Genomic DNA, 19,195 nt, shown 5'->3' with positions numbered 1-19,195 from the left:
CACTTAAGCCACAGAAAAATCTTTGAGACTTCCAGCATTTTGCTATTTATTTGGAGATAAGAGTCTCAGTCTCTTGTGCTGGAAAGGTGGCTCAGTGGTAGAGTGCTTGCCTTGCATGCATGAGGCCCTGGGTTCAATTCCTCAGCACCACATAAGCAGAAAAAGCCAGAAGTGGTGCAGTGGCTCAGGGGATAGAGCGCTAGCCTTCAGCTGAAGAGCTGAGGGACAGCGCCAGAGTTCAGGCCCCATGACTGACAAAACAAAAAGAAAAACAGCCAAGTGAAAACCCAAGTTTAGAACATAAACAATGGGAACAGGAAAATAGATAAGCAATTATAGACCACCTCTGTTTCTTATTTAAACCTGGACTTGTCTTTTATTCACTTTAAGTCTTTTCTAATCTATTTTATTTTTAGTATGTATTAACTCAAGGCACTAAATTCAAACCCCAGTACAGGCACAAAAAAAAAAATTTAAACCCTATGTATTTATTAAATCTATGCCTCCCACAATTACTTTCATGTGTGGGACAACTTGGTGGTTGCATTAAGAAATGGGTCACATTTTCAGAGGAACTAGTTTGTTACTGGCATCATGTAAGTATTTTACAAATAATGCTCTTTTTTTTTCAAGCTAATTTGCCTTCAGTTGAATATAAATCTTCCAGGTCTTGTATAACACATCCCAAAATTCTCTCGAGTGTCCTCGGAAATGAGTTTTCCACTTTACAGATGTAGAAAGTTAGTCTTAACCTTGTTTAAGACCTTGAAATCAAACAGGGCAGAGCCCAATCCTGAGCTCCCAAAAACCACATGACAAAAAACATGTCTGTTCAGTGGAACCAAAGTCCCCAGAGAAAGTGTTCCAGTGTATATGAGAGTGCTCTAACCAAGGCCACTACAAAGGACATACCTTTGAGGTACAATAATTATCCCAACTTAAAACTGAGCAGGGCTCTGGGTGGGACACTACAGCATAAACCATGATCTGAACTGAGCCTCCTAGATCTAGACCAGTACGTAGCAGTGACTTAGAACCATACCTGCAACAACTTTAACCAGTTCCATATGCAGTAAATAAGCAGAAATGATGCTTTCACTCATTACCACCAAGCTCACCAGCACTCTATAGACTACTGCATTCCTCTGGTCAACCAACGCTTGTACTGAAGATTTCAGACTTTCTCCACCTTCCTCAAACCTCCCGCTGCTTCTGGCCCTTTTGCACCCACATGCCCAGAATCAGGCTCACTCACCCTCCTCTCCATTTATCTTCTGCAAATTCCCAAGCCTTGTGATTCATGAAGATAGGAGAAACCATGAATCAGAAACTTCCTGACTGCCTTCCTACCCTAGACAAACAGCTTCCCTGCTTTTGCACAGTTCCTGCCAGAAATAAGCAAGGACCCACCTTTTGTATATGCAAAATTAATCTGTCTATGTGTGCCATCTCCTGTCTCCTGCGTGTACCATCCCCGCCTTCCATCCGTAACTTCTCGGCCTCCGATGTGTGTTCCACCGCTGCCTCCTCTGTGTACATTCCCGGCTCTCGTGTGTGCAATCCTCTGTACTACTGATCAAGAGCCAGCTTCCAAGCACCGCTATGGGGCATTCAAAAGTGAATGAGTAAATGGTGCTACTCTAAATAAATGTGTCCTGATTATAACAACACAATGCGGGCTTTGGAGTTCCCCGTGGGCCTGGCTTCAAATCCTTGACCTGCTACCAGCTGGATAAAAGGCAGGATACTTCATTTCCTCGCCTGAAAAGTTAAGAACCACTCTTCTCAGAAGTGTTCTGAGGATTAGATGTCAACTGCCAAGGGCATAATAGCTCTTGCCATTTCCTCGAGTTCCATAGATGCAAAGTTCCTGATTATTATGAAAGCTTGCAGTTTTCACTCAGGAAAGTCTCCAAATCCTATAAGACAAACTTCATTTCCTTCTTTCTTCCTTTCTTTCTCTTTCTTCCTTACTTCCTTCCTTCCTTGCAATCTTCCTTCCTTCCTTCCTTCCTTCCTTTCTTCCTTCTCTCCCTCCCTCCCTCCCTCCTTCCTTCCTTCCTTTCTTTCTTTTTCTTCTTTCTTTCTGCCTTTCTTTCTTACTTTCTTCCTTCCTTTCTTTCTTTCTTTTTGTCAGTGGGGCTTGAGCTCTGGGCCTGGGCACTGTCCCTCAGCTTTTCTGCTCAAGGCTATCACTCTACCACTTGAGCCACAGTACCACTTCTGTTTTTCTGGTGGTTTATTGGAGATAAGAGCTCACTGACATAACGACTTGTACATCTCATTGTTGCAATGGGTCCATCTGTATCACTATTTAAACGATTTGTTTTTGTCCCTTCCCCTCCACAAATTATACCAACATCAAATACAGTGAAAACAGGGGTTATACCATGGGGAAGGGACATACAAAGCAACAAAGAAATCATCTTATAAATATGTTAGAAACAATCGCAAGAAAGAAAAAACATTTGAATCCTTATCTTGGGGTTCATTTCACCTAACATCAACTTATCTGACCTTTGGCCGGGATGGGGGGTGGGAGTGGGGGTGGGGGTGGGGGAGATGGGAAGGGATGGGAAGGCAACAATGTTTGATAAGAAATGTACTCCTTATCTTGCCATGTAATTGTAACCCCTCTGTATGATATTTTCACCATTTAAAAAAAAAGAATAAATTTTTTCCACATGGAAAAAAAAAAGAGTCTCACTGACTTTCCTGCCCAGGCTAGCTTTGAACCGTGATCCTCAGATCTCAGCCTTCTGAGTAACTAGGATTACAGGCATGAGCCACCAGTGCCTGGCTTCATTTCTTTCTTAATAACTGCAAGTTCTCATTCTCTCTCATTCTCTTTCTCTTTTTCCTCCCCTCCTTCCCTCCCTCCCATTCTCTCTCTCTCCTTTCCTACTTCTCTCCCCTCTCTTCTCTCTCCTCTCTCTTTTCTCTTCCTCCTTTGTCCCCCTTTTCCCATTTTTTCTCCTCCTCCCTCCTCCCCTTCATTCTCCCCCTCTCACCTTCCTCCTCCTCCTCCTCCTCCCCTTCATTCTCCCCCTCTCACCTTCCTCCTCCTCCTTCCCCTCCTCTTTCTCCCCCTTCCTCTCTCCTCCCCCCGCCTCTCTCTTCCCCCTGGGGATTGGCCTGGCATTTGCTAGGCTGGAGCTCTATCACTTGAGCCATGCCTTTAGACCCTTATTTGCACTTCAGAATAAGGTGATATATTACCTTATGCCCTGAATGGTATGAGGTATGACCTTCTTGCTTACATTTCCCATGTCACTGGGTATGAGAGGCATGAACCACTGTACCCAGTCACTGGTTGAGATGAGGATCTCACAAGCTTCTTCAGCTCTACCTCTCAACTAGCTAAGATTACACGCCATGGAACTGGGGCACTACACTCAGCCAGCTCTCTTTGATGTTCTATAGAGAGAAAAATTAAACAGAGGGAAGCCTGAAAACAAGCACAATAGTGTGTTCTATTGTGATATTAGGCAGGATTCATGTTGGAAGAGCACAAATATTTAAAGGGGAAGTGATAACTATTGATACTCGCAGAAAATTTTCTATATAGTTCTCTGAAAATCTATTACTTTAAAAGATAAGGATCATATGGATCTTGAAAGTTTAATCATATTATTATAAAACACTGTATTATTTTAGTTCCTTTAAAAAATTATTAGTAAGTAGCTGTACCAAGCGGTTACAATTCCCTCAGTCAGGTTATAAGTACCAAGCATCTTGATCAATATCACCTCCACCATCATTCCTTATGTTATTACATTTTCCTAACACCAGAAGCATATGGATTTGTGTTGGGTTTTGTTTCATTGTGCCAGTACTGAGGCTTCAATTCAGGGCCTGTGCTACCACTTGGCTTTTTTTTTTTCTCATAGCAAGTGCTCTAACAGTTGAATCATTGCTCTATTTCTGGCTTTTTGCTAGTTAATTGGAGATGAGAATTGCTCAGATTTGTCTGCCCAGCCTGGCTTTGAACCACAATCCTCAGAGCTTAGCTTTCTGAGTAGCTAGGATTACAGGAGTGAGCCACTAGTGTCTGTCATGGATTTATTTTTAAAGAAAGCACTGATTCATTCACACCACTCACTGTTTTCTTAAGAGGCAATGTAATATAGATGGATCTTATATCAATTCCTTTCTAAAGGTATTGATTATTTTGGAGAAAAAGGAATCTAATGAAATTAATCTCTTCAGACTTGACAAGGTAATATGGGATCATTTCATTTGTTTTGGTAAAAAATTATTCATTTTGAAGATGAGCCCCATTGAAGGATTTCTGTTTGTTTTAGTGAGAAGCTTGAAAATGATATGCTGAGAACACACCTGTAAAATGCACACAACATTGCTTCTGTATCTGATACAATACTTAGAAGACCTGAGCTGGATTATTATATACTAATGTTATTGATTGATTAGTCAAGGCAATGAATTATGATGTTCAAATTGCTGTTTGCCAGGCTTTTTAACCATCTTAGAAAACAAACTAACCATTCAAGAAAGAGCTTTAAAATAAATGGGTGCCAAAAGGGCATAATTCACCATCTAAGCAGTTTGGTTTAAAGGGAAAAAATATATTAACTTCATCTAGTCCTTGGGGCTTCATAGCAATAAATATTGATTTGATATGAAAAATAGCTACCTACTGTAGTTAATAGTGTTAAGGACAGTTTACCTGTTAAAGGAGGGAAAATGTAACGAAATATGAGCTCCAGGGTTATGTGGGTGAGCAGATCCATTGTGTGTTAATAGTTTTATTTATAAAACACCACTCTCCATTGATTTTCCCCCCCTTGGGAAAGCAATTGCAAAGGAGCTGAGAAAGCATTCCACACGTGTTCTCATTGGCTTTTATTTCACCCCAATGTTGCTTTATTATTTTTAATAGGTTTTCATGGGTGCTGAGCTTGGAGGGGGGAGTCTTTTATTTTTGCACATAGCTAAAAAGCTCCCTCATCAATCCCCAATATCAAAGTGACCATTTCTAGAGCTGCTATCTTTCTCCCAACAGTGCCTCAGTACCAAGCCCCATTTTCAGTGGACAGCAACTTGTCCATGGTGTGGGTGGACTGGAGTGACTCCTTCCTCCTGAATGGCCAGCTCAAGGAGTACGTATTAATGGATGGAGGACAACGTGTGTACAGCGGCCTGGACACCATGCTCTATCTACCAAGGACATCAGACCAAAGTAAGTTCCTGTTGCTGGGAAGCAGTGGTTCACACCCTACAATGGTAGCTACTCAGGAGGCTGAGATCTGAGGATCGTGATTTGAAGCCACACCTGGGCAGGAAAGCTCAGGAGACTCTTATCTCCAATTTACTACCATAAAGCTAGAAGTACAGTTGTGGCTCAAGTGATACAATATTAGCCTTAAGCAGCACAGCTAAGGAATGGTCCAGACCCTAGGGTCTTAGGAGACCTGAGCTGGATTGAAATCAAACAAGAAGTTAGTTTCTGAATCCCACTCCTTAGTATGTAATGAGATCTGTTCCCCAGCTTTGTGATCTATAAAGCCTGAAAGGTGCACAGCAAATGCTCGTCATTAAAATGTCTTGGTATAAGTGGCCACTTCTTGTGGAAAAATTATAGCTCAGAATGGAAATGTGTCGTCCTTCCCATTTGCTGTTTGATGCACTGCAGTTTAAAGCAGGTCCCGGGGAGGGTGCTGACTGCACAGGCTTATACGTCCTCAGGAAGAAATCAAACCAAAATGCAGGCTGAAATCACACCACCTCATCACTCTGTAGCTCCGGATTCCAAACAGCCCTACAAGATAGTGACCATGTCCTTTATCCTGTTGTCTTATTTTTAAATTGAAATAGGGAACTACTTTCTGGTAATCTGCACGGTCACCTCAAGGATAGATACGGAATTCTTTTAAGCACTCCAGATTTATAAGATAAATTAGTGAATGTTGCCTGGTGTACTTGGAAGCTGTTTGTTTTGGCTGAATGATGGAAGTAAACAGTGAGGTCCAGCGTTGTATTTACTGTACTTGAAACTTCATAAAATTTTTACAATGACCTGGATGCACATATTTACTGTCACAGCTCTTGGTCACCTGGGCAGCTGGATATAAACGGAAGATGGCCTGACAGTTGGCAGAGACAGGTTCTACTTGACCAGGCCCCCGGCCATCTGCATGACCTTGCAGGAGTCACAGGTTCCTGGCTCTTGAGAGGGGAATTTAGATCCTGTGATTTCCAAGATTCTGTTGAGTAAGAAATCCTTGCTCAATGACCCAAAAAGCATTTAAGGGACAGGCTTACACCAAATTCACAGCAATATAAACTTTGTAATCCTTTACTTATGGAAAGTTTCTTCTTTTCCTTTGCTGTGTAAGCCCCAATCTTTAAGTGATGATTTTCGAATGTGCTCTTATTATGTGTTCTTTCTCTGGGTCACTTTTTGATTAGAAAATAGTTTGTGTATTAGATGGAAGTCAGCGTTAGATAACTATACCAAATTCCTGAGAGAATCAGCTTACAACAAAGAGTAAAGATCTGTTCTGGTTCATAGTTTGGAGGTTCCATCTATGATCTGTGGGCTCTGTGGCTTTGTACTTTGGGTGGATGCAGCCAGGACCACATAGGAAAGCAAACTACTTACCTTATGACCAGGAAGCAAAAGAATGCAAGGAGAATGGAAACTCTAGTCCCCTGTACAGGTAGGTACCCAATGACCTAAATATCACCCGGTAGGGACCATATCATAAAGGATCCATCACTTCTCAACATCATCACATCGAGACCAAGCTTTACACACATGGACTTTTCAATGACATTGGACATCCAAGCTATAGCACTAGTTAAAACCCCACAACTTGCTCTGGACTCCTATTTTCAGACTTTTCTTGGTATCATAACTTGCTCTTTCAAACCTATGCCCCCTCCAACTATTAGTGTTGAATGTCTGCATCATTTACCAGTTCTTCTTTTGTCTAGCCTTTATTTTCCAGGTCACCTGTACTACAGATGTAGGCACTGTTAAGACACCACTGATCCAATACAATACAGCTACAGGAACTGGTGAGCATTTTACTTGTCTCATATTTGGCATAGCACCTGCTATTTTTCTTTCAAGAAACACACCTATGTTTGTTTACTTACACTGTGCAAAGGTACCAGCATGGGTTTTATGCAATGAATTGTGTAAAAGTCTTGTAAAAGTCTTCATGGAAGTTTCATTAGGCAAGGAGGTAGGATTGTTTTTTAAATGCCAAATCATTGAAATGCTAGGTGGGGAAAGGCCAAAGAGAACTGACCAAAATTTGTCTAAAACTTTTGTGCTTTTGTAGACAGAAAAGTGACTTAGAGAGAGGAACTCAGGGGAAAGAGACGAGGGGGAGAAAACATAGCCGGCTGATCTTGCACTGATCCTGATAATGATAGCCTGGGTTCAGAGCCTAAAATGATAAATTTGGGAAGTTTCTATCAGTATGCTTCATAAAAGATTATAACTTGGTATTAATAAGCAATTTAGTTGAAGAGACAAAATTGCAACTTTTTAAGGAGCATCTTTTAAATTGAGTCTTTGAATCTTTAATATATACGAAAGCTTATCATTGAAAAGGACACATTAGAGAAATGACGAATCTTTTCTGTTCAAATGGAGTTGAGACTGACACCGTGTGTTATTTTCTAATAATTAATGCCACATAAAACGTTTGTGCACTTGTACTTTGTTTTTTAGTTCTTGGGGTTGAATACAGGGTTTGCTCTACCACTAATGGACTGCTTCCAGCTCTTTCATTCTCTACTTTGATTTTGAGATAGGGTTATTAATTTTTCTTAGGCTGGCCTCAGACTTGAAATCATCCTGCCTTTACCTTCCAATGAAACTAGGTTACAGGTGTGTATCACCAGGCTGCTTCATATGTACTTCAAAAAAATAAACATTTCTCCACAGCGCATATTTTCTCTCCTATGCAGAAGAGGGATATAAGATACTCTGGGCCATGATAAATTATATAGGACTGTAAGCATTCACACAGTGAGACTGAAGGAGGATACTCTTGGGGGAGCAATGCCTCTGTGCTTATGATCATTATCAAAATGAATTCCAGGGAATACAAACAAGAGGGCTTTTATCCTTTTTTTCTTTTGCTTTTCTGGCTTGTTTGTTCATTTTTCTGTCTTTGAGGTAAGCAGGGGCACAAAATTGGAGAAACATACTGTAAACAAAAGCAGCAATGGTACTCTGTAGAAACTATGTTGAAAATAAACTTGTGGTAGGAATGGGAGGAAAAAACTGGGAGAGAACGAGGGAGGGGATGACATTGTCCAAAAAGGTATGTACTCATTACCTGACTTATGAAATGGTAACTCTTCTTATAGATCACCTTTTGTAATGACAATATTTCTTTTTGTCAGTCATGGGGCTTGAACTCTGGGCCTGGGTGTTGTCCCTCAGCTCTTCAGCTCAAGGCTAGAGCTCTACCAATTGAACCACAGCACCATTTCCAGTTTCCTGGTGGTTTATTGGAGATAAGAGTGACATGGAGTTTCCCTCCCACCCCCCAGGCTGGCTTTGAACCATGATCCTCAGATCTCAGCCTCCTGAGCAGCTAGGATTACAGGCATGAGCCACCAGCACCTAGCTACAATAATTTTTAAAATAGAAAAAGCATGTCTCAAAATTCTAAAACACAAGTAAACCTATTGTTATCAGAAACAGCTTCAATAGGTAAAATTTTGTTGTTTCCAGACTACATATTTGGATGCCACATAAAATCTCTCACAATACCTAAATTATTCTTCCCACATAATTACTCTTGTTTAATGACTGGGAACAAGAGAAAAAGGCTTCCTTTAGCATTCTTTTTACCAACTCTAGTGTTACCACAAACAGATGGTGGAGGTGTGGTACACACGGAAACGCTGAGAGTTTGTTGCTAAGATGACCTGATAAATTTGGCTCAGGACTGTTTTTAGCTCTGGCTGTCTAATTTCAATGTGAATAAAATCAAACCAGTGCACTTCTGTATTGTGTAGCTTCTTCACAGACCTTAAGCAAAGAAACTCAGGAGGTTGGGGTAGGTAGTATGTCACGATGTAAGCCCTGCCCTGTGATTCTGACACAGGGACTCAGGACCACATACTGACCATTCCCACATCTCACAAGCACCTGCCAAAGATTTGCTTTCACATGGAGTGGACACTGTGATTTCCTTGGTGTTGAGGCCCAGCCACTGAAGTTCCATATTCTGATTGGGAACCTCCCAAGTAATGCCCACACAAGGCGCAGCTCTTAAAGTGAAACCAATTACAATAAAAAAGGAAGTCATCTACTCTACGATGATTTTTGAGCTCTTAAGAAGGAGAGAAGTCTCAAGTCAGTTCCTGAACGTACATGGGGTTTCATTGCTGAGCACTCAGCCATGAACAGGGACTCTGGTGTCTGGAGGCTGAGCTCTGGGCCCAGCAGAGGGCAGAAACTCTGAGGGCTGTGCCAGTTCCAAAGATGTGCCTGTCCAACTGATGTCTGTCATCAGTTTTAATTTTTATGATTTCACTTCTAAAACCTTCCTGTTCCATTGCCTCCAGGCAGCCCCCAAGCAGGAAAGAGCCTTTTCCTTCTGATGGCGCGGAAGACTGTTCCCTTTGGGAGGTTTCCCTGAACCACACTGCCCTCCATCTCCCACCTGCTCTGGAACAAGTAGGCACTCTCAGCCCTTCCCATCAGTTCCCAGAGGTCCTGCCCTGTGTCCGACACCTAGGAAGCTCACACCTTCTCATGAGTGGCCAAGATTGGCTTGTTCTGATCAAACAACGCACACTGATTCCTAATGAAGGGGCTTTGTATCTGCAGGCTGTCCATCTGAGTTTTGGCTCCAAATGTTCATTTCAGAGATAGGAAAGCCAAGGCCCAAGTGGGGTCAAACAAAATCATAGAAATGTTCTGGGGAAGAATTAAGATGGGTAAAGGAAGATCCTTTGTCTATCAGAGTTTCACATTTGGGTTTTTCCTGACATATTTTCACCCCAGTTCTGAACACTTTTTAATGCTTGCCCAGAAAATGTGAAGTACTAGCAAGCCCATAATGCCCTTCAGAGGTTGAAATTAGGGAAGTGTGTCCAATGAGTGAGTAGGTACGCACTGGAAACAACGTCTTTCTTGCCTCTGACCCTAGATAGTGGGCAGCGATCTGTTTCACAGGTCAGATCCTGTGCCAGCCAGGAAGCAGTGGAATCCAATCTATAAGCTTCAGAGCTGATCCAGCAAGCAGTCAGAAGATCTCCAAGACCACCTCTTGATTGACAAGCTGCTTTATATTATCCTATAATAACCCCCTCAAATTGCAGTTCAAAGCTAGCCTGGGCAGGAAAGTCCGTGCGACTCTTTATCTCCAATAAAACCACCAGAAAACTGGAAGTGGCACTGTGGCTCAAGTGGTAGAGCACTTGCCTTGAGCTAAAGAGCTGAGGGTCAGTGCCCAGGCCCAGAGTTCAAGTCTCAGAACTGACAAAAAAAATTACACACACACACACACACACACTAAGGGGTAAGACACTGTCCAAATAGAATTTTACTCTTTACCTGACTTATGTAACTGTAACTCCTCTGTACATCACCTTTATAAAAACAATTTTAAAATTAAGATTCAAAAAACCCCTCAAAGCCTTTCTCCTGCATGCCTGAGCTCATCCAGCTTTCTCCACATTTGTAAGACTTGATAATGCACCACTACCCATCCTCTAACCCTGGATAGCTCACACCAAAAAAAGACTTGTATAGGGTAAATGCTCCTTTGTGTCAGTCAGCATTCCATCATGACAGAATACCAGGGGAGATCCAGCAGAGAAGTTTTATTTTCACTCGTGGTTTCAGAGGTTCTAGTTCTCCATCGCCTGTTTTGGGGAATCTTGGTGAGCAGAACAATATGGTTGGAAGGACATGGAGCAGAGCTGTTCAACTCATAGCAGCCAGGAAACAGAGAGGAAGGGGGCAGAGACAAACTATCAGAGTCAACCCTAGTGACACACTTCCTGTAACTAGGCTTGAACCCTCAATAGTACTTTAAAAGCTTTTTGCCGCCGGGCGTCAGTGACTCACGCTGGCAATCAATCCTAGCTACTCACTCAGGAGGCTGAGATCTGACAATCACGGTTTAAAGCCAGCCGGGGCAGAAAAGTCTGGAGACTCTTATCTCCAATAAGCTACCAGAAAACTGTAAGTGGCGCTGTGGCTCAAGTGGTAGAGCGCTCACCTTGAGCTGAAGAATGCAGGGACAGGGCCCAACCCCAGAGTTCAAGCCAACGACCGACAATAAAATAAAATAAAAATAAAAGCCTTTTGCTTATCAATTCATTGGTGAGGTTACAACTCTCATGATCCAATCACTTCTCAACAGCACCATCTCTCTCTGGCTGCCCTGAGAATCACACATGCACCACTGGAGGTCATTCTAGATCCAAACCATAACACTCATTAAATGTGAACTTTGATTAGCTTCATGTGAAGACAGTTGCCCTGACTTTCAACGCATGCATAGAAATCAAAGAAAGCAGCCCCACAATTAAAGGAATTCTTTCCATAGGAAGATGGTTTGCAGAGCTTTGGCTAGTTAACAGAGAGGTCAGGGGACAAAAACCATAAAACTATGTGTTAATAACCAAGCATCTGTGTCTCAAGTCTGTAATCCTAGCCACTCAGAAGGCTGAGATCTGAGGATCACGGTTCAAAGCCAGCCTGGGCAGAAAAGTCCGTGAAATTCTTATCGCCAATTAACCACCAAAAAACCAGAAGTGGAGTTGTGGCTCAAGTGGTAGAGCACTAGCCTCGAGCACAAAAGCTCACACCCAGGTCCTGAGTTCAAGCCTCAGGACCAGGACATATACACACAAAAAAAGCAAACCAAATACTAGATATTAGTGAGCATAGACCATTCATTTCAGAGTATAAAATGGAATCCTGTATCTCAAAATAAGCTTGTACAAAACATCTCAGGAACAGGGCTGTTGCAAGAAAGGAGGGAACCTCACTCACAGCACTGAACTGATCTGTGACTCTAGCAGTGACCCGTAGGAGAACCTGTTGTCAAGGAAGACACACAATTGATCAATTATGTAACCTCAGGGTTACTTTGGTGACCTCTTAAAAATTGCTGACTCTAGCCATCTTTCTCAGAGACTTGCCAAGGCAATGATGATTGGCAAGCAAAATGGCCATGCCAAGAATGCCGGTGAGGTCTTTGAAGGGCTGTCAGTTCCAAATTAAATCTCATAAATCCACTGAACCATCGCCCTAACCTGCACACAAACAGAACAAGCACTGAGAAACATGCTGCCTTCAGCCCTTTTCTGTTTACAATAAAACAACACTGCCCGTGATCACAAAATTACCTTTGATAAAAACAAAAATAGTTTGCCTTTTCTTTGCATGGATTTTTGCAGGCCTGGTGCTAACAACTCCTGGAGAAAAGAAGGGATCCCGGGGAAAAAGTACAGAATTCTACAGTGAACTGTGGTTCATCATCTTAATGGCCATGCTGTGTTTGATCTTGTTGGCCATATTTCTGTCCCTGCTACTACAAAGAAAAATCCACAGGGAGCCATATGTCAGAGAGAGGCCCCCTTTGGTACCTCTTCAGAAGAGGATGTCTTCATTGAGAGGGTACCCACCAGGGGAAACTCATATGGTACGTATGGTTTTTTTTCTCCACCATGAGGTGACTTGCTTTTCTCAGTTCTAATGGAGTATGTCCATTGTTTCTATGTGTAAAATCATGTTGCCTGCAAACCATGCATAATTTTTCTTCCTTTCCTCTTTGGATGTCCTTTGTTTTCCTCTTGCCTCCCTGCTCTTGTGAACATTTTCTAGCACTATAGTGGTGGAAGTAGACATCCTTGCTTTGTTTCAGATCTCCTCTTGAGGGAATGTCTTCACCCTGTCCTCACGCCATGTAATGAGACTGATGGTGTATATACATGTCCTGTACTGTACGGAGGCATGCTCCTTGTATGGCTAATTTCTTCCATGTTGTTACCATAAAGTGAGGTTCTGCTAAGGAACCCAGGCTCTTTCCCTGGTCCACAGAGATAAGACTGATTGTAAGACTGTTCACACTAATAGCTGCAGTCCCAAGGCTGTGGGCCACCAAGGAGAGCTTCTCTAGATCCCATCTATCAAGGGTAGGTGTAGGCAAGGGTTAGGGCTACTGATGACTGTGTTCCTGGAGCTACATGGCTCAGCTGGAAACTTTCACAGCTCCTGAAGCATAGGCACAAGGGAAATTGGGATTTTCTTGGAGTGGCTACAGTTTGAAGGTTGCAGGCTGGGCTGGGTCCCACACATGTTAGTGAGGGTTAAGACCACTGTTACATTAACTGCATTCCTGGAGTTGCTGGGTTTGACTGGTCTTTTCCCAGCTCTGAGTGCATAGGTATGGTAAAACCTATCTTAACCCTAGTCCAACCATTGTGTAGGTAAGTAGCTTGATCTTGGAGGTGCAGGACTCTGAAGGATCTCTGCCTAGTGAGCCCATGCACCAGCCCAAGTCTTCTGACAAGGACAAGCATTCTGTTTTCTGCCCAGATATCAAGCTGGCACCTAGCACCCACTGTTATTACAGATTTTGAGTTCTGGATGCTGACAGAAAGTGAGCCCCTTCCTTAGTGCAGGGGAGTCACTTTTTAGACCTTCTCTGATGCAGGGCAGTTGCTTTAAAAAAAATAGTGTAAAGATGAGTAATGAATACATTTCTTGTCAAACATTGTTACCCCTCTCCTTTTTTTCCTACTACCCCTTCTCTCCCCAACCTTTCCTACTCCTACCCACCCCCCAAAGTTGTAAAGTTCATTTCCAACATAGTGTCTTGTGAGTATCATTGTTGCAATGGGTCATCCTGTGTTCTTATTTTAGCATTTTGTATTTCCAACATAGTGTCTTGTATCATTGTTGCAATGGGTCATCCTGTGTTCTTATTTTAGCATTTTGTTATTCCCCTTTCCCTCCCCAAATTAGATAAATGTATATATAAGATGCAGGGTACCAAAATCAAATACAGTGACAACAGGGGATATACCATAGGAGGAAAGAATAGACAAAAGAAACAAAAAATCACATAGTACATAAAAACAATGATGAAGAAAAATATCATGTCCATATTTTGGGGTTCATTTCATTTAGCATCATCTTATATGGTCATATGTTCATAGCTTTTGAGTTTTCTGCTCATCTGATAAGATTATAGACTCTCTGGTGCTAGAGAATTAGTTTGTAGAACAACAAGTTTCCCAAAATGACTCAAGTGCTTGGGTTTCTTTGGCATTTAGGACTAATAGTATTCTATGATCAAAGTTGCTGGTACTTGCTTACTTACGCCAGCAGTGTTAAATTCCTGAGTTGATCAAGACCATGCTGAAGTTGTTTTGTTCTTAATTTTTTCTAGTCTCTAGGTTGCCTGATTCTCTTTACTGCTCAGGGTTGCTATCACCTTGCTAATTTTGTTTCCACTTCCCTTTTCTCCCTCACCTGGAAGTAGTTTTTCCTTCACTATCTTGACCCCTCTGAAGCAGTCATGAGAAAGGGAATTCTATTGAGCCATCTTGGCTGTAAATTCCTAAAACCATTTTAATGGTTTCCATTTTATTTTTCTCAGTTTGACTCCGTGGCTGATATATCTGATGTGTCCAGCAATGTCACTCTGAAAAGTTACACCATGCACTTTGAGGTACCAATGTGTGTTGCATGTGTGCAGACTGTCCGATGCAAAGCAAGAATAGTTCATTGCTTAGGCCAGTTAAGCCAGGAATCTTGGATGTTTAGAATAGCTAGACTATCTTATAGTGTGTTCTAGGTCCTAATCAAGGAGTAACTTTGTCATGCTGTTACCTGATTTCATTTGGAGGCTTGACTTCTATAATGAGGGGAACATCAGAAAACAAGAAAAGAGGGGGAGGATGTCAGTCTTCTTATAGAAATTCAGGACTGTGAAGGATAAAATCCTGTTTCGTGAGGGGTGTTTTTGGAGGCAGACTATACCAACGTGAATGATATATGAAGAGATCACCTGTTAATCATCCTCCAACCCCTTCATCTCACTGGCAATAACTGACAAGCGGTTATTCCACAGGGAACAACAACATGAGCGGCAAGAGCAGTAGCCATCTAATGCCAATATGAGATCATTATCTAATCCTTATCAAGAAATCGAACACAAATAGTCTAGGGGATCACAGCTGCTGCTTCTGAAGTCATCATTCCCCTCATTGGCAATGTGGTAGTTGAAGTTCCACGCGGTATCTCAGGTCCAGTTTCCATTTTCTTTATATGTTAATCACAGAAGGTAATTTCCTTTCCAGGGATTAGCTGATGCCAAAATTCCCAGGACTGGGACCCCTGGGAGTATTCGGAGCAGCCAGAGCATGTCTGTACTGCGTATTCCAAGTCAAAGCCAGCTAAGCCAGTCCTATTCACAGAGTTCTCTCCACCGCAGTGTCAGCCAGCTCATGGATATTCAAGACAAGAAAGTCTTGACTGATGAATCACTGTGGGAAACCATCATGGGCCACAGCAGGGGACTGGTGAGTTGATTACCCCACCCAGTCCAGAAGCGCCTTGGTGGAAAGATGACATGGAACTTCTGTACTTCATTGAATGCTGTCCTATAGCACTCTGCTTCTGCATCCAAGCGCCTGTCAAACCAATTATCTTGTAACTAACTTAGCAGCCCGCATTACTGAATTATTTGGCATTCTTTTCTTACACATAAAACAGCACAGTAAGTAGTACAGGCTATATTTTATTCATTTGAAGAGTCAGAAACATTGGCACTGACCTAAAGTAAGCCATAAAATGCAAGTACCTAGTTCTCTTACAAAAGCGTGAGGAGAGGGAGGAATAATATATTGTTCTTACTACTTTATTGTACAGGGAATAGTCTTTTTCTCTCAACAGATTAAAGTGTTTTGTTTTTTAACAGTCCTGGGGCTTGAACTCGGGTATGGGCGCTATTCCTGAGTCTCTTTGTGCTCAAGGCTAGCGCTCTACTACTTGAGCCACAGCACAACTTCCAACTTTTTCTGAGTAGTTTATTGGAGATAAGAGTCTCATGGACTTTTCTGCCCCCTCTGGCTTTGAACTGTGATCCTCAGATCTCAGCCTCCTGAGAAGCTGAGATTACAGGCATGAGCCACTAGTGCCTTTTTTCTTAAAAAAAAAAAAAGGGAATCTTCAGGAAATCTGGGTGAATAATATTGTTACTATTATGAGCTTCATCCTTCATAATTTTGAGTGTTATAAATAATTGATTCTTTAAAAGATAAGCTCTTTATTACCTATTATTTGCTATGAGCCTCCTTATGGAAGAGAACTAAAATCCTAAATTGTTTTACCAACCACCAAATTTCAACATTATGCTATCAATATAGATGTCCGCTTGAGTATGATTCCACTGGGCTAAATTTAGCAACAGCTAAGTTAGACCTTAGATACTATTACTGCTTTAAGGCAGAATTATTCACCTCCATTTGTTTCAACCATCTGTTTCTATTTTCCTCACCTTTTCTTCACTGGTAAGTTAGTGACTCTTGTGAATCTTTCCTTGACAATGGCAAATGACAAAGAAAATCCTTTGGCTCCAGGTTCCCTATCACATATATTCACTTAATATAGCCACATATACTAATATATATTACATATTATTTAATAGCATATATTTAATACATATATTTTTATATTTCTGTACTTATAACAATTAGTATAAAGTAATTAACATTATATATTAATATATTAGTATATATTACATAATATATTAGTTTTATTATATATTAATGTATACTAGCATATGTTATATAAAACATGTTATAAATTATATATACTACTGCGTTTAAAAATTATATACACTATATATATATTCTATATTATGAAATATATAAGTGCATATATTTATATATTAAAACATAAGTATACATTAATAAAATATCATATAAATATATATTAAATTATATTTGATATTACATGTTATATATAATTCACATATTGTATTTATATCATATATTTTATTTATATTATATGTTGTATAATATATACTAAAATATATTTTATATAATATATAATACATAATATATACTAATATATTTATAAATATTTCATATTTAAATATTAATATATAATAGTGTGTTATATATTATATACAAATATGTTAGTATAATATACATATATTTTTAAAATATAAATATATATTTACAAAGTTCTTCAACGTGAAGAAACATATCCAACAGTACAACAGAAGTAATCGTTTTGTGGGGTTGGGAATCTCCAAATACCATTTGATTCCAAAACTCCTATTTGTAATTGTTTTACTATATTGTCTTTTTTCTTTTTTATAGTACTAATTGACAGTATCTTTTGAATCAAAAGATTTGAATTCAAAATTTTTGAAGGTCCAATACTTGGCGAGTCACTTATAAATTTTAACAAAATTACAACCTACTTAATATACATGAAATATAGTAATGGAAGGTGAAGCAATAAGACAATAATAGTTTGCATCAGCTCTTCCATTTATTCCTGGAATTCAAGATCTTTAGAAAAAATTATCTCCTCCCAACTTTACAGATGAGAAAACTGAGGCTTGAAAAGGTTATGATATCAACACAATGTAACACTCAAATCACACGATGGATTTGCTCACATGCAATATAGTAATTTAAAGGATTGTTTTTAACCACACCTTAGGGTTAAACATAGGGTATAGGCTTGTGAATAAATAGTAATTTTTACACCAATCTCATAGCCTTAAGTATTGATGGCAACTACCATAACCAATGGCTTACTTTTCAGTATGTGGATGAAGAGGACCTGATGAACGCCATCAAAGGCTTCAGCTCCGTGACCAAAGAACGCACCACATTCACTGACACCCACCTGTAACGAATGGAAACTTTCAAGGTCTAATGGATGGATACAGCATTGGCAACCCATTACTCCTGGGTTATCACAACATGAGTGCTGAAAAACAGTTTCTCAACTCCACAACTCTGTAAAGAAGGGAGAGCCATTTTCTGACAAAGATTTAAGAAGCGGTCTGAAATTAGGAAAAATAATTACCGAAAACATTGTTTTGTGCTATTGTGTGCATGATGAAGCATGTAATTTTCACTTGATTTCGGTGGTCATGCCATCAGTTAATGGCTTACCAGTGGCAATATAGGATGCTCCCCAGCTGTTATAATAAGCCAGTGGTTTGCAACTATATTTTAGCATCTGAGGAAGGTGAGATTTGGAGGATGGAGTTTGGAAGCCAGTACAGGTAGAAAAAAATCCATAAAACTAATTCCAAAATAACCAGGAAAAAGTCAGGCTGGAGGTGTGACTCACGTGGTATAGAGTGCCAGCCAAGCAAGCAAAGTCGTAAGCATAAGACTTTGATTTCCTCCTATAATACAGGCTCCTCTAGGGAGGGGAAATCACTGATGAAATGTTTCTGGTTCGACAATGAAGCAGGTATCACTACTGCTTCTGTTTGCAATTTCAGGGCGGGAAGAAGCCCATGAGGAATGGCGATATGAATCATGAGAGTTGCAAGTGAAACCGAACCTCAGGCCATGTCAAGTCAGAAACAAACAGCACTGCAGATACACATTTAGCTGAAGTTTGCACTTAACTAGGGCTCGATATTGACTCTGCCTCGTGCATTTTAGTGTTCTTTCATTCATCTATACTTAGAAAATCTAAGGAGTAAACACCTAACTTGTCTCGATGCAAACACCTCCACTATCAACTAATGCTTTTGTTTCACATATTTTTACAAAGCTTTGAAATTCCAATTGGTGCTTTTCACAAAATTCTGTCATTTCATTGAATGCCAAGGACTTCTGACATTTTCAACTCAGCACTACTGTTCTACTCACAACAGTATACATGGAATTAAAAGAAGTAAATTCCTATTTGTGTACCTTGCAGTTTTGAAATTCACATAAGCACAAAACTATACACATGTATGTGTGTGTGGATATATACATTTATGTGTCATTGTAATATGAACTATAACCTCTTCATTTTCAGATCTTACTACTTGTCCTAGAGTAAGAGTTGGCTACATCTTAATACCATGTCTATCCTTTTTTTAAAAGAGAGTATCAACTGAATGAGTTTCATTGTGATTATTTCCATACATACCTATAATGTAAACTGATTAAATGTTATTTGGCAGTGTGGGGGTTTGAATGAAGGACC

The 19,195-nt window shown here is 40.5% G+C and overlaps 1 protein-coding gene across 1 annotated transcript in view; it reads left to right on the top strand.

Moving 5' to 3' along the window:
• Ush2a (Usher syndrome 2A (autosomal recessive, mild)) overlaps positions 1-17,890 on the top strand; it is a 640,567-nt gene extending 622,677 nt beyond the window's left edge. The window contains exons 67-71 of the mRNA XM_013015154.1: positions 5,024-5,200; positions 6,958-7,041; positions 12,409-12,653; positions 15,319-15,540; positions 17,801-17,890. Coding sequence (XP_012870608.1) covers positions 5,024-5,200; positions 6,958-7,041; positions 12,409-12,653; positions 15,319-15,540; positions 17,801-17,890 — 818 coding nt within the window. The remainder of the gene's footprint in view (positions 1-5,023; positions 5,201-6,957; positions 7,042-12,408; positions 12,654-15,318; positions 15,541-17,800) is intronic.
• The last annotated feature ends 1,305 nt before the right edge of the window (positions 17,891-19,195 follow it).

Source organism: Dipodomys ordii, unplaced genomic scaffold (genome assembly GCF_000151885.1).
Source record: "Dipodomys ordii isolate 6190 unplaced genomic scaffold, Dord_2.0 Scaffold26, whole genome shotgun sequence".
Classification (NCBI taxonomy): domain Eukaryota; kingdom Metazoa; phylum Chordata; class Mammalia; order Rodentia; family Heteromyidae; genus Dipodomys; species Dipodomys ordii.
This window is presented reverse-complemented; position numbering and strand designations above follow the sequence as displayed.